Below are 19,314 nucleotides of genomic sequence, written 5' to 3' on the forward strand. Positions count from 1 at the left end.
CAAAGATAGTCAAATTGATGAATAGGTTATTTATTAGGAATGTAATTATTATATATTATATTTTTCAGAGAATCCCAAAAAGCAGCCCCAAATTCAGTTATTATACTGTTAAGTGCTAAATCTACACAAATGTCTTTAATCTGCCATTTAATGGCAACAGATGACAGATCAGTGATGATGCATTTAATGGCAGCAGGAAATCACAGTTTGGCATGCGGATGCATTTCTTGAAGGCAGGACCTGACCAGCCTGGTAGCATCCAGGGCCGTCCCCCAGGCCAGGGTGACGCCACAGCCCCCGTGGCCGTAGTTGTGCACAACATGCGCCCCGCCGCCGCCGCCGCCGCCGCCCAGCCGAAGCACCTCCCTCTCCACCCTGGGATTCCTCCTGCCGGGCCTGAGCCCCACCCACTGGCCCAGCACTCTACCTCGACGCACGGACGGCTCCAGCCGGGCGCAGCGCTCCAGGATGGCTTCCGATTCGCCGGCGTCCGCCCCCAGGCGCCAGTCTCCCTCCTGTCGGGTGCCGCCCAGAGTGACGTAGCTGGAGCCCGGGTAGACGTACGACTTCCCGTCCCCGTCGCGGATGAAGTATTGCACCCAGGGGGCATCCACCTTCAGGATCTGGCCCCGGACCGGGTAGACCCCGTCGTCTCCCACCAGCTCCTTGGAGCCCAAGCCCGAACAGTTGACGATGATGTCGTAGTACGGGCTCAGCTCTTCAAAACTGGACAGTTTCTTCTGCTCCACATTACCGCCGGCTTTTGTGAACCTGGACACAAACACAACTTCAAACTATGAGGCAACTATCCAGCCATCTATTTTCAATTTCCCCATTTTCTAGAAAATGGGGATATTATTTAAAATATAAAAATAGATGAGTTCGGACAAGAAAAATTTAACTAAAATGGGGGGAAATAGTCCGATTTTAATTTTTTTTTTAAATCCAACACTCCGAAAACATATTTTAAAATGTTGGGGGGAAAGCTCAGATGAAGAAATAGAGAAAATATTTGAACAAAGACAAAAAATAATAATTTATCCATCCATTTTTTAAGCACTTTTCATAAAGCTTTTTAAAAATCTTACGAAAACACAAAAATCCAAACAAAACATGACAAATATAAAAGAAAAATGGTTTAAAAAATTAAAAAAAAAAAATAATCCAAAATCCATTATTATAAAATTCAGGGAAAAATAAGTTTTGACTAAAAAAAAAAAAATTACAAAATTTTTTTTTAATTCATCCATTTACCAAGGCAATTGTCCTCATTAGAATAAAATAGTTCAGATTATTTCTTCTTTTTTAAATACTGAAAAAAAAATTGTTATAACCAGAAAATATGGGGGGGGGGGGGGGCAATGTAAATAAATATTCTTAGTCAGGGTACACTCTGAACTCGTAACCAGCCATTTGCAGGGCACATATACTGTAGACAAAACAACCATACACACCTCTGGACAATTTAGTCTTCACTGAAGCTAGCGTGCTTGTTTTGAGAATATAACAGGAAGTCTGAGCCCAGATTGGAACCCAAGACCTCATATAGGTGAAGCTGGCGGTCTCTTGTGGTGTCTGAACAGACCTGTGCCGCAGCCAGGGCAGGTAGCTGGAGCATTCACACTTGATGGTGGTGAAGGCCTGGCCAAACGAGTGCTCGGGAAAGCGGCGCAGCTCGCGTTCACTCAAGAAGCGGAAGCCAAACACGATGTCCCACCAGTAGGGTGTCTTGTTGGCGGGGGGCTCCCTGAATATTTGACAGCTGTCGAGGAAAACAAGAAACAATGACGTCATTGTGCAAAACGTCGTCGTCGTTTTGTGCTCCAAACGTGGGGAGGGGGAAGGAGTAAAAAAGGTTTTGTTCAATAGTTTATTTTGCTAATAATAAAATATGAATTCAAGATCATTTTAAATGTTATTGGTTGTAATTAGATTAGAATAAGACAAACACATATAAAGTAAATCTCCCCTTTTATTTCGCGCCACATGTATGTCGGGTGCAATTCCACTGTCGGCCACAAGGTGGTGGCACACTATCACTGAAAGAAGACTTGTAAAAACACGCATACGCAACGGCTGCGCGTTCATTTTATAATTTACATCTTTGGACTTGATTATTGATGCATATTGTGGGATGATAAATTTGTTACGGGATATGTTGACTTTCAAGCACATCGAGGGATCGCGCTGTTAAAATACTTTTGTCTTCTCCATTCCTCTTGATCTGTTTCAATAATTTACGTGTTTAGATGTGTTCGTATTATTTTAAAAGTGCGTGTAAAGGTTTTATATTATATATATATATATTTAATTAGGGTATTTCTATTGTATTGCAGATTTTACTTATAGCGGAAATAGTATGAATATGAATCATTTTCGATTCCAGGCGTATTTGGACAAATTGCCCCATACATGTTATAAAGGAACTTGTGAGTGAGTGAAAGAGAGAGAGTGTAAGAGAGAGAGAGAGAAAAAATCTCCTTAAGTTGGATTTTACATTTGAACGTTACCCTGAGCTGAGCAGCACTCCGGCCTCGAGTGCGTGTTCGGACCGTGCAATGGCCAGTAGGTGGTCAAAGCTGTCTCCGAACCAGCGTCTTTGGCGTTCCAAAGGAATATCTAGTAGGTACATATGGGGATGGGGGTGCAAAAGTACCACTATATTTTATTTCTAATTATATATCTTTAATATTATATACAGTGGATTTGTGGATTTTTTTTCAATATCTTTTCATTTTAATTTTTTTTAGCCAAACTCCTGTTTTCCATTTTAAAAAAAAAACGTTATTGGTAGTATATCCAAAATATTCTTTTGGATTTAAAAAAAAGAAGAAGAAAAAATAGAAATATATTTTTTCAATGTATTTATAGCGGGTGTCAGTTATTCCCATCACTATTTTACACAACTCTACAAACTGCATACCTCCTCCTGCACTATACGACAATCAACCTCAATCAAATTGCGCTGACTTGCTGACCTGGAAATTGTTCCGCGAACATGATCCCGGCCGCTACGTCGCTTGCGGTGTCTGGGCTGAATTTGTCCGACAACAAGGTGACTGAGCAGCTGGGGAGATTCTCAGCCACGCACACGGCCGTGGAGAAGCCCACCACGCCCGCGCCCACCACCGCCACCTTCACTCCTCTCGTACTGGAACCCAAGAACCAAGAAAGAAAAGGTTGCTCTAAGTAATATTTAAAAAGTAAAGTTGAATATTTATATTACACTCGGGGGCTGACATCACTTCAGTTGGCAGCTTGTTGGTGTGCAGCATAACAGCTAAACGCTGCTTCACCATGTTTACGTTCAACTCTGGACTCCACTAATTAACCCCAGTCTGATGACATCAGAGCCCTACTAGGTTCATATCCAGCATTTTGTTACTGTAATGTATTCAGGACCACAACTATTCAGTGAGTTTAGAATCGGAAGCCAATGTAAACGCGTTCCGACCGAAGTAATATATTATGTCATTTTATGTGATAAAAGCTTAATTATAATTCGGTTCGTGACATTTTTTTGGGCAGCAATACAGCAATACAATATATCAACAATATAAGAATGGAATTTGAGTTGCAACATAGCTCAACGTGCTTTTTCTACAAAATAAACCTGCACAATCTCATGCTCGTGAATGATTTGAGACATATTTATGTTTGCTTCGTTTTTGTCGATTTCATTCCACGTTGTAAACGTGACAATTATATTCAGTACTGTATGTAAACAACGAACTATCATGTGAACAACAACAACAATGCGATGGCAAGAATTTAAAAAGTTTCACACGCATTACTAACCTGCTGTTCTGCTCAGCGTAGACATCCATTGTCGCTTATTGCTTAATCTATTTTTATTTTATTTTTTAATACCTGCTTCTTTAATGTTTTAAAGCGATGCGATTTATCATCTATAATCTTCCACCAGTAAATATGAAGCAGTGGAGCTAAATCACGTCGTTTGTAGCGCTTCCCACGCTGAAGTCTCGCGATAACGCATCAGACAGACTTCTTCCGGTTAGCACGAAAACAGTAAGGTCCTAACAGCTCACTATACAGTAAAAACTCGACGGGCTTTCTTCAACAAACGCGATCTATGATCGTTTTACGCTTCTACTTAGGTCAGTAATTCATTTTAACCGTTTTTTCCCTCCTCTAGAGAGGAAGCGGGCGTTTTGTTCGAGGCGCTGTAGCTTTTTTTTTCTTTGCTAACTTGAAAAGTTGTACGTTGGCGTTTCGAGCTGTAGGTTTGAGCTTCAAACACCTTTGAGAGAGGTTGTCCACTTGCATGCCTAATGAAAAGGCTTTTGTATATATATATATATATATATATATATATATATATATATATATATATATATATATATATATATATATTGTTGTCATTGAAATATGTTCGAGTCAAACCCTCATCCAAATGGTTATGTTAATGATGACGAATGAGGTTTTTTTTTGTAATCAAAACGCCTAATAAATTATGTACTTGTAAGTGTTGTGGGAAGTTTTGTAGCATTTAAAATTGACATCATATTGGTTAATGAACATTTAAATGACTAGACGATGGGTGAAGAACCGTATTTGCTACAAATGTTTTTCTATTGTCCAAAAATAACTTTTTTAATTTTTTTTTTTACTGTATGATAAATAAATAATACAAATTAACAGCTGTAGAACTTGTTATTAATTGTTATTTCCGTGTAAAATTATAGTACGTATTACATGTCACGTAAACTTAAAAAAGAAGATTAGAATGTAGCTCGTATATTTGTCTAGTGAAGCTGAAGGTGTCATTTTTTTTTTTAAATTTAAAACAAAAAATAGAACGTACCAATGAACTGCTCACGTGTTAGCTACATGGCTAATTACTCAAATGTCCGTTTTCCCACCAATACCAAAATGTTGAGCTTTAAAGTAACACCCACTTCTTCCAATTTGCGAAGCGTTTACTGTATTTATTACGATTTTGTTCCTTTCAAGTACAAGACAAAATGATGTTACGTGTATTGTCAGGGTTAAAATAGCTTGGGATTTTTCATTATTCAGATATTTCTTTTCCAAATTGAGTTCATTTTAGTACGTTTTTTTAGAGTCGGTTTGTTAGTTTTCTATTAGCCTGTGAATGGAATTTTATAGTGTCTGCTAGCATTAGCATTAACATTCTGTAACAAGGTATGTCTTGGATTTAAATGTACTATGTGTATAATTCTTTTAAATTTGTGTTTAGTTTTAGAGCAAATTTGAAGTGAGGTGTAATTAATCACTAAATTAATTGATTGTCTTCAATTATAATGTTTTTATGGAAGTGAGAAGCCAAAATAAAAATCATGTATAAATTTCGATTCATTGATTTTTCTTATTTCAGTCGAGGCATGTCCCACTTATGTGTTTTTGTTCTTTTTCGCAGCAGTTCATTGAGGACGATGACACTGACGGCCTCGTCGACCTCACACAAGACGAGCATCCTGAGCAAATTGGCGCGTCTCAGGAAGGGCGACATCCTGTGCGACATCACCGTGCTGGCGGATGGCGAGCACTTCCGAGCGCACAAGGCCTTGCTGGCGGCGAGCAGCGACTACTTCTCGCAGCTCTTCACCGGCAACGATGTTGGCGCCCACGCCACCCACCGGCTGGACGGCGTAACGTCCGCTGCGTGCGGGGCGGTACTGGAGTTCATCTACAGCGCACGGGTGTCCGTAGAAGAGGGCGCCGGCGAGCAGGTCCTGGCCGCCGCTCGCTTGCTGAAGGTGGGCGACCTCGTGGAGGCGCTGCAGAGCACGCGGCGACGTAAGAGAGGGCGGGCCAAGAAGAGCCTGCTCGTCAGGAAGCAGAGGAAGAAGAGTCCCTCGTGCGACGATCACGCCGAAGAGCGACGGGAAGTCGCTGACGGGGGCGGAGCTGAGCAGCCCGGTCGGGCGGGAAGACGCACGATCACGCCGCCCGTCAAGTACGACGCCTTTAAAGTGGGTGGAGACGTGTCAGCTGGCGGAGGGGGAGGAGAGTCGGCGAGGAGGGGCAGGAAGAAGAAGTACCCCGACACAGAGGCCAGATGCCACGACTGCGGCAAGGGGTTCAAAAACCACATCTTCCTCAAGATCCACCAACGGACACATACAGGTGAACTCTTGCAGCAATTTATTTATTGCGTTTTCTTTCACGCAAAACACATATTGCAGGTGTATTTTTAAGATAATTTCTTGGGTTTATTAAAACTTTTTTTTCCAGCGTATCAATTGTATGCAGATATATTAGGGGTGTAACAAAAAACAATTCAAATGGGAAAATCGGTTTTGATTTCGCAAATCGAAATGTTACATTTTGCTAAACCTTAACTCGATCTTTTTAATACATCGTTTTGCCATAAATTCATTTGAAAATCGAATTTTACTTAAAGTCTAACTTTTACTGACAAGGGCCTAAATGTTTTTTTTTTTTAGAGCCGGGTATTGATTCTAATTTCCTCAATCGATTCGATTTTGATTCACAAGAGCTCAGTTCGATTCGATTTTTCCCGATTTGATTCAATCCGCTTCAGTTCAGTCAGTATTGATTAATTATGGAACCTCAATTCTTCCTAAAAATCAAAGAAATGATTCAAAACTTAACAAACAAATCCCAAGTTAAATTTTGCGGAGGCCGTAACTTTTTAATGATTTAGTTTATTAATGAAATGTTATAATCACTTACACAAACATTGACAATGACATCAGCAATTATAAGATGAAAATATTTTCATAATCTAATAAATAATTGTAATTAAAGATTCGGAATGGAATTAAAGTTCAATAAGTCAGGTTGTTCATAAATGTAAGAAAAATGTGAACAATACATTTCAAGAAAACCGTAAAAAAATGGCCTTAAAAATTCTATTTTTTTATGAATTAAAACTGTATCTTGCTATTTTCTTGAAATTTACTGTTCACAAGTATTTACAAGTATTTTCTTACGTTTACGAAAAAAGACCTGACCTATTTGCACTTTATTTCAATAAAATAAAAATGCTATATACATGACCCCTGCAAGCCATCCCCAGTGCTCACTCCGTCCCTGCACCATACAGGAAGTGATGTCATTGTCCCCATCCCCCGCAGGTGAGAAGCCATTCTCCTGCCAGGCGTGCGGCGCCGCGTTCACGCAGAAGCACACGTTGCTGGTGCACCAACGCAAGCACACCGGAGAGACGCCGTTTGTGTGCGGCGTGTGCTCCAAAGTCCTCGCCACCAAGCACAGCCTGCACGAGCACATGAACCTCCATCAAGGTAGCCCAACGTCGTTTCCTACGTTGGATAGACAGGTGCGGGTGTGCCTATTGATGCGGCTGTTGTGTTTTGTAGAAAACAAGTCGTTCTGCTGTGACCAATGCGAGAAGAGCTTCACTCAGAAGAGGCAGCTGAAAAGTCATTACAGGGTCCACACAGGTTAGATGGACGCATACGACATTTGTTTTGATTCCTTCAACTTTAGCTGAAATTGTATTTTTGTGAAATAAAATCTGAGATTTTATTTTAAGGCCATGTCGCATGTACACATGGCCACTTTGAAGGCCAACTTTTTATTTATTTTTTTTATTTATGATCATTTCTGTATTCATTGAAGGCAAATCACTTCCAGAGTGTGCGCAGTGTCAGCGCAAATTTTTGGATACAGCCCAGCTGAAAAAGCACCTGCGTACTCACACAGGTGAAAATCCCAACCGAGCATCACCACGCGTGACGTCACGTGACGTCATGTGATCTGGCGCGTGACACCTTGAGCATGTTCATCTGACATCTGTACAGAAAAGAAAGAAAGAAAGAACAAACTACTTCACGAGAGTCCGCTAGCTTAATGCTAACACGCAATTAAAAATGTCATGGACGGTCTGAGAAAATAAGCATTGCTATCACGGCAATTACAATTTAGAACACAAACAGTATTAATATACATGTAGATAGAGCATAAAATACTTACAAAACTTGTTTCTATTCTCTCCGGAAAAACGACTAATATTACTGCAGCTTTGGCGTGACTGTCTGCGTGTATTAAGTACTGCATGTTAGTATGTAACAGAGCCGTTTGGCAAACTCCGTTTCGGGCAGGGTAACAAGATGGCGTTCGTATGTCATGTGACCAGCAGTTGACCAATCGGTGTGACCTATCACAGTGTGATTGGTCAACTGCTGGTCACATGACACATGACGCTATCTTTTTACCCTGCTAAAAACCGAGGTGGCGCTGGCATGTATTATACTCTACTGCCTCCTGGTGGCCAAAGCGCACACGACTATTGCATGAATGTGTGAAATCATGAAGCGGAAACTATTTTAAGTTTTTACATTCTATTTAATTATTCTAATACTGTATATTTCCATTAAGTACGATACGGAAGGCTTCTTTTTTCTTATTTATGTTACAAAAAAATATGTTATACTGTTTTTGGGGGGCTCAAACAGATTGATAGCATTTCCATTCATTTCAGCTGCGTATAATTGATGGCCATTATAATTGCATTGAAAACAAACCAACAAAGTAAAATTTGCTAAAAAAAAATAAAATAATCAGCTTGTGACGCTGTCATGGCAGGTGAGAAGCCGTTCACGTGCGAGATCTGCGGGAAGTGTTTTTCCGTCAAGAGCACTTTGCAGACGCACATCCGGATACACAGGTGAGCGACACTGCACGTTGACTAGTATTACGACTCATCTAGTTGAAATGTTCCTTAACTTTGTCCCGTGTCGCCCCTCAGAGGCGAGAAGCCGTACAGCTGCAGCGTGTGCGACAAGTCCTTTACGGACCGCAGCGCCCACCGCCGCCACGTGGCCTCCCACTCGGGCAAGAAGCCCTTCAACTGCTCGGCGTGCGGACTCTCCTTCTCGCGCCTCGACAACCTCAAGACGCACATCAACACCCACAACAAGGAGAGGGTGTCGCAACCGCAGCCCGAGGAGGAACGTGGCGGCGGCGGCGGCGGCGGCGGCGGCGGCGGCGGCGGCGGCGGCGGCGGCGGCGGCGGCGGCGGCGGCGGCGACTCGCAGACTGAGGTGGGCTAGATGACAAAAATGCCACTTGAAATGTGGACAAAATAAGCTCTGTTTTATATATTTCATTTTTGATCATACATTTTTCAATACATGTATGAAAGATGCACTATCCGAACCTGAGTTTTCCCAGTGCAATGGACGGCACAAAACTGCTAAACAAAATGTGAATATTATTGAGGTACTATGTTGGTCCTCCATAACATTACGAATTTGCAAAAAGAAAAATTAGGCCGACTCACGTCGATGTATAGGGCAGTGTAAGACCCAGTGTAAGTGCAATTAGGACATGTCTGCCATCTAGTGGTGTTTGGGGATATCACAACTTATTTTTATTATTATTATTACAGTTTATTTTTATTATTATTATTACAGTTTATTTTTATTATTATTATTACAGTTGAGCCCTCCATATTTAAAGTTAAAGTATCACTGATTTGCATTTTTTCCCCTCTTTTTCTTTTCATATATTTTGTCATATTTTGGATTTTCACATTTTTCATGATTTTTTTTCTCCTCCCATTACCACCATTTTTGGCTGGAAAATGTATATCGAATGTTTATCAGTGTTTTAAAGATTTATTTGAATTTGTAAAAAATTTTACCAAATTTTTAATATTTATGTATTTATTTCTATTTATTTATTTAGTTATTTAATCAATGGGCGACTGACTGACTTAGTTGTCCATCCTAGTCTAGACTGATAAATTAATAAAATATAAATAAAAGCTTACCGATCTCCAGCCAGTAACATCAAATGAGCTAAATTACTGGAAGAAATAATAATATGACCAAAATTTTTTTTAAAATGACAGCACCACAGCACATGTGAGTTTATTTTGGTAATTTATTTTATTCTTCTATATTTTAGTGTTGATGTTCTAATAATGTCAACAGTAGCTTATGATATGAAATATTCAATTAAGGGATAAAAAAAAAAATCTCGTTATCTCGTTTTTTTTAAATCAAGAACCACTGATCTAAACATTACTTTGTTGGCAAATTTAATGAGCTGAAGTTGGAAAACAAATAAGAGAATAAATAAATAATAAATAATCACCCTTGCAAAGTTCCATTACATTTGCATGAACACAGCTGAAATAAAAAATAATAATAATAAAAAGTAAATGTAACACATTACTACCATCGACTTCCTTTTAGGTCCAGAAGTATCAGCTGGCGACGAGCTCGGAGCAGGAGATCCAACTTCTGGTGACGGGCAACAACGTCAGCCTGGCGCAGGACATCAGCACGGTCGCGCTGGAGGCTTCGGCCCCGACCCGGGCCGAGTCCATGTACGTCATCACCCTGAGCAAGGAGGCCGCCGAGCACCTGCACGTGGCGCACAGGCCCGACCAGCAGGTGGCGCAAGCGCACATCCACGTCAACCAGCCCATCTCCATCAGCCAGACCGGTGAGCACATCTCCGGCCACCACATCCACGGGCACACGTTCCAGATCCAGGCCGGGACCGTCTACTCGACTGCCGGGCCGCCACCGGCGCACAGCTGAGTTCAGCTCAAACAAACAAAAGTTACAAAAAAAAAACACAAAAAAAACCCATCAGACTTGTAGTGGATGAGCTGCTTAGGCAGCTGAAAGTGTGAAAAACACTTTGGAAGCGTATACCTGCCACACCAGAAAAAAAAAAAAAAAGGTCAGTATCACATACCACATACATGATAAACTTCATATTTTAACATAAGAACTTTCATGTAATAGGATCATGATAAGTTATCATGAGATATATTTGGCTTTGGAATATCATGAAGAAAAAAAGACTTCTTAAAGAGCTAATAATTGCCCAATTGTTTTAATACAGTCAAATATTCTGCATGTAATTCATATATATTACATATTTGTAATTAATCAGCTGATTAATCAATTATTGGAATTTTATTTTGCCAAATTTCACCTTTAAAATTGGATCCAAAAATATCAGTTGGGCCTTAGTTACTAGTTATGAAACTACTAATATTATAAAAAAAAATACAAATAAAGTCCAAGTGTTTAAAACTCATTCACTGCCATTGACGACTGTAGACGTCAAAATTTAATTTTAACTATTTCTATTAGTTTAACATTTTTTTCCACTTTTGTTAACAAGAGTATGAAAACCTAAAAAAAAATTGGGGTACATTTAGAACAGATATAAAATTTGTGATTAATCGTGAGTTAACTAGTGAAGTCATGCAATTAATTATGATTTATTTTTAATTAATCACCTGACGCACCTAATTTATAATATTTGTTTCCTTTTAAAAAAATAAAATAATTGTGATTATTATTTTTTTAGTTTTTCATCTTTTTAAGAAAAGATTATTAAAAATTAGGAGCGTCAGGTGATTATTATTTTTTTAATCGGAATTAATCGCATGACTTCACAATTAATCACAAATTTTATATCGGTCTTAATACAATAAAAAAAAAATCTTTAAGATAGGGAAAAAAATATTAAACCAATAGAAATAGTTCAAATGAATTTTTTACATCTAAAGTCGTCAATGGCAGTAAATGAGTTAAAATGATATCAGATTTAAAAAGAAGACAAACATAACTATGTAGCACTCCACCAGTGGCCTGAACTGGAACCAAATCGCTTCATTTTGTTACAGTGAATGCTCATCCACGTTTTTACGCGATAACATATCACATAACATATCATGTTCAAACTTTTTTTTTTTTTTCTGGTTTGGCAGTAATATGCTTCAGTAAAACAAAGAGGATGACAGAGGTTTAAATAAAATTCATTCAAACAGCAGCTATGTGCCATTTTAATTGTTTTTACTAACATTTTATTTTAGCTTGCACTAATGAAGCCATTGAAGTAATTTCTTCAGAGTTATAATTACATGATGTATTGAAGGAATAAATAATGCAGCCGTTTTCAATAATACTTTGCATAACGTTTAACAATAGCTAAATGAAACATAATTATTTGGTTAAATAATACATGAAGAAGAAAAAAAATATTCTTAGCAATTGTAACCAAATTCAAAAATGAAATCTTGCTCTTTGATTAAAATATTCAAACATCCACCGGCCAGTCCTCCCGTGACCCTTAACGCCACCGTCTCGTTGCCATGGCGACAACAAACTAAGCCACATCTATCTAAATGTGTAAAAATATGCTCGAGCCCAGCTGTGCTCCTCTCGGATACAGAGCCGCGATTGGCCGGCAGCTCGGAGCCCGACAGCCAATAGGAAGCGGCCTCCCCGGTCCACCTGCATCCATGCAATTCCTCTGGGGGCGGAAAGGGGGGAATTGAATTTTACGCACACACACATTTGCTAGAGTGGCTCTGGAAGCTTTATTTACATGCACCATCTCTTGAGAAGCTGGCAAACACCACCATTTTGTTCTGGTAGGAGCAAGAGGAGAAGGATGACAAGTGCACACCAATGATTTACACTTAAAAAATGTCAACAACAAAAAAGTGTTTGACTTAAAAAAAAAAAAAAAGGGTTTAAAAACAAGGCGGCATTAAAATGGATGCGCGTGAACAAAAAGGCTATTTTAACACACAATTTATATGATAAATAAATTTAAAAAAAAAAGATCCTGGTGGTCTTACAAAAACTTTGTTGTTGCCCTTATTATAATTATGCTTCCTACTATCTACACACGGGATTTCTAGCTATGCATACGCAGAAACGTTTGGCAATATTTTCAAATACTGTGGCGATGAAATGAAATGGCTCTGAAGATACCGGCTCCCGTCACAAGGGGGCAGCACCTGCTATAGTGCTGATAACAAGGTTGTTGTTTTTTTTTTTTAAATAGCACCGACAAGTCACCAAAGCGGAAAGATTGCACACTGTCCGTCCTTTGTAGCTTTTTACGATACAAGTGATAAAATGGGGGATGCAGCATCGCACAAGTAAACATTATAGTAAACAATTCATGTCGTTTAGTTTGGTCTGGATTGTCCATCTGGGGCCAAAGGAAGCTAACGGTTAGCTTGGGTAAGCTACTAGCCCAAAAAAAAAAAAGCGGATTTAATGGGCAACATACAGTGCTTAACTAACATATTCAAAGCAGTACCCGATGGGAAGTTCAATATTGTAAATGTAATATTACACTAATATCATAAAATAGCAGGCATAAAAAGTGCAATAGTGTGAGGAAAAAGTGAGTTAATTAACTTGAAAAATGGCCATATTACGAGAACCAACATACTGTTAGTCTAAATAGAGAATTTATTCAAAGTGGGTTGAAAAAGTTGTAATAGCAATATGGACAAGGAAAAAAGTTGTTAACTCATGTTTAAAATAAAAATAAAAAGTTGCAATTTTCTGGGAATAACGTTGTGGATTAATATGAGGAAAAAAAGAGTCACCACTAGTGGAATAAAGGTGCAATATAAAAAGAAAAAAAAAGCCACAATTCCAAGAATAAAGTGCAAAATTAATGTGGGGAAAATAATCACATTAGTGGAATAAAAGTGTGATATTAGTGAGAGAAAAAAGTAAATCAACATGGAAAATGTAAATTTTTACAAGAATTTCATATTGTGATAAAAAATGTGCAACAATATACAAAATGAAAGGGTGTAAAATAGTGTGGGGGAAAAATTGCCATATTACGAACCACTAGTGTGCAAATGAACTCTACATAGTAGAATCAACCGTGAAAAAGTTTCCATTTTTGCAATACAATTTTTTGTACTTGCAGTTGCAATTTTCTGGGAGGTAAAATTGTGGATTAATGCGGGAAAAGTCACCATATTAGTGAACAAAAGTGTTATGAAAAAAAAAAAGCTGTTAATCAATATATGGTGGAAAAGGTGCAATACCACCACAAGAAAAAAAAAGTCTTAATATTACAAGAATAAAGTTATTGGAAAAAGTTAAAATTTTCTGAGAAAGAAGTCTAAAATAAGCATATACAAAAAGTCACAATATTAGTGAACACAAGGTGCAATAATTCTCATTTCTGAACGGATGATCAAATAAATTTGTTAAGCACTGTACCTATGAGCCGTTGCTGTAATTCCTAAATATCGTGGATTGATTCCAGAAATAAAAAAAAACATTTGCATTGTCATAATTGTTGATTTGATCAAAAACGCGCCGGCTCGTGCCCGCATGAGCTAACGCTGCTAGCGGCATTAGCTTCAAGTAACAATGTTTGTATATTGTTGGGCTAAGTTGTCGATGTGAGGGTGAGGACGTATTTGTGTTTGGCTACGGCATGCGCCGAACCGCTACATGAATCGGCGACGGTAATCGGGTGTTGAAATGCTGCATCCGCCAGTGAGCGCTACTTCCGATATTCTGCTAAGGTGGACCATGGTTAGGGGCTGCGGGCTAGTGTCGAGCTACGTACCTTCAAGAACTAAACTTCACAATGATGTCACTAATAATCACAAGCAACCCCCCCCAAAAAAAATAAAAAAATAAAGCACACAATGTGTCCGCTCGTATTAGCTGTACACGTTCATATTTGGTGTGTGTCAAATTTTCCTTTTAGTCTCTCAAAGACAAAAAAAAATAAAAAAATACAAATAAAAAGATGTCAAGTATTCTCCTTTAGTTTTTCTCCCCACATGTAAACGGGCCCTCGGCCCTGGTTTGGCAAAAATGACGATGCGAGAAAACGGAATCATCTTCCCTGAGACGAACGCAACTTCTGTTCCTGTTCCAGTATGACACATCGCTCAGGTTCATTGATCAGTATTTTTGTGTGTGTGTGTGTGTGTGTGTGTGTAAAGACTTGAGAGTACAGTACCCGAAACATGCGAGGTGTGACGATAAAGAAACCTGACCGCTCACGACTCTCTTCGCCGATTAGTGTTTTGCTATCGATTGTCATTCCCGGCAAATTGGCGCATCAGATGTGTTCGTGGTCGAGCCAGCAAATTCTCCGGTTAAGATGGAGAAAAGCTGCGGAAATGCTAGCTTTGCTAGCCGATAGCATCTTTCACACTTGCTAGCGGTCAAGCGATTCATCTTTGATGCTAACTTGGAAAGCCAGAAAATTCACAGGATGAATTCAACCCTTCGTTCCACGTCAGCGTCTTACACAACGTAACCAAAAAAAGCTAACTTAGATAGCTAGTAACCCGAAGGTGTTAACGGTAGAGCCTGCGCCTTTCAGACAGAATTCGTATCGACTTGATGTGATTTGATACGCGGGCTAGCGTCTTGGACAGAGAAAACTGCTTTTAACGTAAATAATATAGCTTGGCAGGCCTGAGCCATAACCGTTAGCTGCATGGCTAGCACTTAGCATCATCAGCAACAATTGCTTTCGACACAAAAAGGGCCGTGTGCAATCGGGTGTTAAACTTAACACTCTGGTCGTGGTTTTCAGCATTGCCGTCTCCGATACCACCCGGAAACCAGATCCACTTCAACTTTACGAGCAGGACAGTGAGCTAGGAAAAAAAAAAAAAAAAGCTAGCTTGGGTAGCCAGTAGCCCCTTTTATACTGTCTTCCTGGTAAATTGGCGTGTGGCTAGCTTGTCTCATTTCTTTATCGTCACACCTCAAATTAAATAAGATGGAAAGGTAAGATGCCATAAATACAGAGTTTCTTTTTCCCGGCGCGTTCTGAGCCCCCTCAGCTCTGGACCCAGCTCTGCGCCGACGCCTGCTTAAAGCCCGCCGGGTTGACGTTGGCGTTGTGGACGGCGTCAAAGCTGAGGTCCAGGCAGTCGGCCTCCATCAGCTCGTTGCGGATGATGGAGTCCATGTCGCACTCCAGGGCGCCGTTGAACACCTCCAGGTCCAGCTCGGCGACGGCGGCGGCCGGGAAACCGTCCCGGCCGGGGCTTTTGCCGGGAGACTTGAGGCCATTTCCGCCGGGAGCGGGTGAAATTGCCGGCGGAACGGTAGAAGAGACGTGGTCCTTGCGCAGAAGGAGCGTGTTGCGGCGCGAGTTCTGCAGGGCCACGGCGGTGCTGGCCTGCGACATGAGCGGGTCGGACTGGGTGAGCAGGACGTTGCCGGAGTCCAGGCTGAGGAGGTCCTGCAGGGTCAGGTGCGCCGCGCAGGAGAAACTGGTCTGCTTGTTCTCCTGGATGGTCTGCATGGGCGACTGGCGCAGGCTGGTGATGGAGGCGGGGCTGAAAAGCGGGTTGGCCGCGTAGCTGCCGACGGGGCTGCCGAAGGTGAACACCGCCCCCCCCTGGTCTTTGTCGTCCTCGTCGGGGGGAGGCGGCTGGGACGGCGCCAGGCTGATGTTGTCCAGCAGGTCGTCCATCAGCCCGTCGTTGAGGTTCATGGTGCCCGCCAGGTCGGAGAGGCCGGCGTGCCCGGCGGACGGCGACACGCTGCTGGGGCTGGAGTACAACATGGGGGACAGCGGCGAGTCGTCGGCGGGAACCTCGTCCAGCTCCAGGTTGGCCAGGATGGGCGACAGGCGGCCGCTCAGCGTGCTGGCGTTGGAGTTGGTGCGCGAGCGGAAGTCGGTCCACGCGTCCAGCTCGTCGCTGCTGCGCGAGGTGGTCGGGCTGCCCGTCCACTTGGACAGGCTGGACGAGCTCTCGGAGCTGCCGTCCTGGGCGGCCTGCAGCGACGCCTTCTTCTTGGTGGCGCGGCCCCGAGCGCCTTTGATGTACTTGCTGTTGTCCATGGAGACGGCGCGGCGGCGCGGCGCCTTGCCGCCTTTGCCGCCGTCCGGGTTGACCATCCACCACGAGCTCTTGCCGGTGCCTTCGTTCTGGACCTTCACGAAGCGGCTGTGCAGGGACAGGTTGTGCCGGATGGAGTTCTGCGGAGGTAAGGATTGTCATGAGCGAGAACGGGAAAATGAATCGACTCATCTTGTCTGGGAATTAATAGTCGTTCTTTCAAGAAAAATTGCCGCGCGTTCCACGCGCTGGATTACGATCCTATTCCCTGGCACGCACACGCGCGCATCTAAATCCCGCAAAGCTCTCGTCAGACTTGATTCCATGACAGATGAATTGGTTTTCCAGGCTGGACTATAATCCGCAACGACGGGAAGCGTGACTGTCTGTGCCGTGATGTAACATCGGGCATGTTATTTAAATGACTTAACTACGTTTACAATACAAAGTTACAAACGTGGCCTGAAATACAAAAAGCCACATCAAATTTGCATTTAAAGACGAGTTTTGAGCTTTTTATTTGAAGAATTCTTCTCTCTTCTTGTTGTTTGTTGTGAAGTCAAGTTGTTTGCTGATATCATACAGCACTCATATCTCAAGTTATCACTCATAAGTCAAAGCAAAAAAAATGCTTGTATTTTGAAAAACGAATCAAATATATTTGATTTTTTAATATACATTTTTTCCAAGAATTTGTCACATCCCAATTTTTTAGTTTTTCATCTGATCATTATTAGGCATTGCAATGTAGAATTTTAATGGAAAAAAATGATGTGATAATTTTTTTAAATTATATATTTAATTATTATTTGATTTTTAATAAATGTCCAAACATTTTTTTTAAACAGTTATGGAGAGTAATGTGTAAAATTTTGAGGGGTATGCGTTCAATACATTTTGGAATCAGGCTGTAAACCTAAAGTTTAGTTTTTTTTTCTCTTTTTTTAATTATTTGCACACAAAAAAGCAAAAAGGTTTTCATGTTGTCACTAAAGGGCACATTTTTGAGGAGGGGGGGGGTGCATTTAATCAAATTTGGAAGAAGGCTGTAAGAAAACGTGGAAGAAATAAAGCGTCTCATAGTTTTCACTACATTTATTACTATTTTAACGATTAAATGTTGAGCAGCATTTTGAGCGGGGGTTTCGTTGAATCCATTTTGGAATAAGGCTGAAAATGTGGAGACAACTGTGCAGAGTTCACTTTTTCCCCATTACACTTTCAAAATAATTTGAAAAATGTGCTAACATTTGCAATGCCGTGTCAATGTCGCGGTTGCAGGTGCGCGGACCGACGACGTCCGGAGCTCGCTCACCTTCCATCCGGCCGAGCTGTTGCTGTCTCCCTTGTCCTTGAAGTAGGGCACGGAGCGGACCATCCAGTCGTAAATCTGCGACAAGGTGAGCCTCTTCTCGGGGGACGACTCGATGGCCTGCGTGATGAGGTCCGCGTACGAGTAGTTGCCCCAAGCGTTCCGGCGAGCCGACGACTTCCGCAGCTGCTGCGAGGCCGCGCTGGCCCCCGTCGCCGCGGCCGCCGCCAGCTGAGCGGAGGACGGCGAGCCGTCCGCGGCCTCCTCGGCGAGGGGTCGCGAGGCGAGCCGGAGGCCGGCGGGAGTGAGCGAGCTCGGCGTGAGAGCCCCGCTGGCCTCCCGGGGCGCACCGTCGTCGCCGCCGCCGCCTCCTCCCGCTCCTCCCTCGTCGTCGTCATCCTCTTCCTCCGGGATGACATCAGCGTCGTTCGCCCCCGGTTTGTCCGCCGCGCCGAGCTCCGGACGGGGCAGCGGCCAAGTGCAAGAGCGCGGCCGCTTCTGGGGCTCGAAGTCCGGGTCGATCTCCACGTTCGGCTCGCTGGCCTCGGCCATGTCGCGGTGGGCGATGAGTGGGTCGGGAAGTCACTCGGGTCGCATTCCATCAATGTGTGGGGTGGAGGAGGGGGTGTGTGGGGGTGTCGGTTACCGTCTATTTGCTGGAATGCGTGCTAAACAGACATCGCGGTGGCTTTTCCTCGCGGACCCGAGACAGGGAATTGAAGGGGTGCGATGTTGGCTCGGCGTTCCTCCGCAAGCACCCAGAAGCATTTAACACGTCACTCCGCTGCCATCTTGACCATTTCCCCCCGCGACTTTCCTGGGCATCTTCATCGGTTGCACCTCCTTCCTCGTCCCTGCAGAAATGCTCCCCGCTCAGCAGCACACGAGCTCCACAGTGATGTTTGCACATGCAAAACGTTCATTCAACGACACGAACTCTGCAGCTGCGCCTCTTCTTCTTCTTCCTCCTCCTCCTCTTCCTCCTATGCGCTGCTCCGAATTAAAGTGACAGTATAGGGCAGTGACGTCACCGCTTTGGCCCCCCCATGGGGATGCCCAGCAGGGTGCAGATTATACTAAAAATAAATAGCGTTGGAAAAAAGTATTTTTTAGGGTAACTTTTTGCACCAAGTAGCACCTAAAATAAATACTTAAGACTATTGTATATTTTTATTGTAATCTAATGTAACATTCAGTTTGAATATTAATACTGCATTCTAAAACTGTGCTAAAAATTATTTAATTGAAAATGTATCAAACAAAAGTTTATCAAACATCTAAAAAGTGTAGAAACAAACGACTGATTATATGCAAATAGTTAAATACAAGTGAACCATTTTAAGCAGTGATTCTTTCACATACCACTAGAGGGAGCCCACATACTACTAATGGTGCTTGTACCGCTGAAATTAAA

The 19,314-nt window shown here is 42.0% G+C and overlaps 4 protein-coding genes and 1 long non-coding RNA gene across 11 annotated transcripts in view; 2 read left to right on the forward strand and 3 right to left on the reverse strand.

The window, feature by feature from the left end:
* LOC144047733 (SAM and SH3 domain-containing protein 1-like) overlaps positions 1-377 on the forward strand; it is a 30,041-nt gene extending 29,664 nt beyond the window's left edge. The window contains exon 17 of one of the 2 annotated variants that reach the window (XM_077560127.1): positions 234-377. The gene's annotated coding sequence lies outside the window, so the exon portion shown is untranslated. The remainder of the gene's footprint in view (positions 1-233) is intronic. The other variant, XM_077560128.1, reaches the window with a different exon arrangement.
* Positions 15-4,113, reverse strand: ddo (D-aspartate oxidase). 2 transcript variants are annotated; one of them, XM_077560144.1, is made up of 5 exons: positions 3,799-4,113; positions 2,979-3,151; positions 2,511-2,619; positions 1,586-1,762; positions 15-771 (listed from the first exon to the last, which is right to left on the reverse strand). In XM_077560144.1, exons 1-5 carry the CDS (start codon positions 3,825-3,827, stop codon positions 201-203), a joined length of 1,059 nt encoding a protein of 352 aa, XP_077416270.1. In that variant the 5' UTR covers positions 3,828-4,113; the 3' UTR covers positions 15-200. The 2 variants fall into 2 exon arrangements, with proteins under 2 accessions (XP_077416270.1, XP_077416271.1); XM_077560145.1 differs by lacking the exons at positions 2,511-2,619; positions 2,979-3,151.
* On the forward strand, positions 3,836-11,772 carry zbtb24 (zinc finger and BTB domain containing 24). Of its 5 annotated transcripts, XM_077560137.1 has the most exons (9): positions 3,846-4,118; positions 5,402-6,111; positions 7,086-7,253; positions 7,329-7,412; positions 7,591-7,674; positions 8,557-8,638; positions 8,720-8,927; positions 8,970-9,014; positions 10,173-11,772. In XM_077560137.1, the coding sequence occupies exons 2-9, from the start codon at positions 5,418-5,420 to the stop codon at positions 10,521-10,523; spliced, it is 1,716 nt and encodes a 571-aa protein (XP_077416263.1). In that variant the 5' UTR covers positions 3,846-4,118; positions 5,402-5,417; the 3' UTR covers positions 10,524-11,772. The 5 variants fall into 5 exon arrangements, with proteins under 5 accessions (XP_077416261.1, XP_077416260.1, XP_077416259.1 ...); XM_077560135.1 differs by having other exon boundaries at positions 3,836-4,029; positions 7,086-7,412; XM_077560134.1 differs by having other exon boundaries at positions 3,838-4,118; positions 5,405-6,111; positions 7,086-7,412.
* LOC144047955 (uncharacterized) lies at positions 6,636-8,067 on the reverse strand. Its single transcript, XR_013293317.1, has 2 exons — positions 7,945-8,067; positions 6,636-7,764 (listed from the first exon to the last, which is right to left on the reverse strand). It is a non-coding gene; the product is annotated as an uncharacterized LOC144047955 (long non-coding RNA).
* A 526-nt stretch (positions 11,773-12,298) lies between the features above and the next one.
* Positions 12,299-18,899, reverse strand: LOC144047856 (forkhead box protein O3-like). Its single transcript, XM_077560138.1, has 2 exons — positions 17,904-18,899; positions 12,299-16,728 (listed from the first exon to the last, which is right to left on the reverse strand). Exons 1-2 carry the CDS (start codon positions 18,450-18,452, stop codon positions 15,577-15,579), a joined length of 1,701 nt encoding a protein of 566 aa, XP_077416264.1. The 5' UTR covers positions 18,453-18,899; the 3' UTR covers positions 12,299-15,576.
* Between the last annotated feature and the right edge of the window lie 415 nt (positions 18,900-19,314).

Source organism: Vanacampus margaritifer, chromosome 1 (genome assembly GCF_051991255.1).
Source record: "Vanacampus margaritifer isolate UIUO_Vmar chromosome 1, RoL_Vmar_1.0, whole genome shotgun sequence".
In the NCBI taxonomy this organism is placed as follows: domain Eukaryota; kingdom Metazoa; phylum Chordata; class Actinopteri; order Syngnathiformes; family Syngnathidae; genus Vanacampus; species Vanacampus margaritifer.

Bases quoted from the DNA above. Each gene is read 5' to 3' on its own strand.
- ddo (XM_077560144.1), bottom strand. From the start codon at position 3,827: ATGGATGTCTACGCTGAGCAGAACAGCAG. The intron at 3,152-3,798 runs GTTAGTAATGCG...CTTGGGTTCCAG, and splicing joins TACGCTGAGCAGAACAGCAG to TACGAGAGGAGTGAAGGTGG. The intron at 1,763-2,510 runs GTAACGTTCAAA...TTTCCTCGACAG, and splicing joins GGAGTGCTGCTCAGCTCAGG to CTGTCAAATATTCAGGGAGC.
- zbtb24 (XM_077560135.1), top strand. From the start codon at position 5,418: ATGACACTGACGGCCTCGTCGACCTCACACAAGACGAGCATCCTGAGC. The intron at 6,112-7,085 runs GTGAACTCTTGC...CATCCCCCGCAG, and splicing joins CCACCAACGGACACATACAG to GTGAGAAGCCATTCTCCTGC. The intron at 7,675-8,556 runs GTGAAAATCCCA...CTGTCATGGCAG, and splicing joins GCACCTGCGTACTCACACAG to GTGAGAAGCCGTTCACGTGC.
- LOC144047856 (XM_077560138.1), bottom strand. From the start codon at position 18,452: ATGGCCGAGGCCAGCGAGCCGAACGTGGAGATCGACCCGGACTTCGAG. The intron at 16,729-17,903 runs GTGAGCGAGCTC...TTACCTCCGCAG, and splicing joins ACAGCTCGGCCGGATGGAAG to AACTCCATCCGGCACAACCT.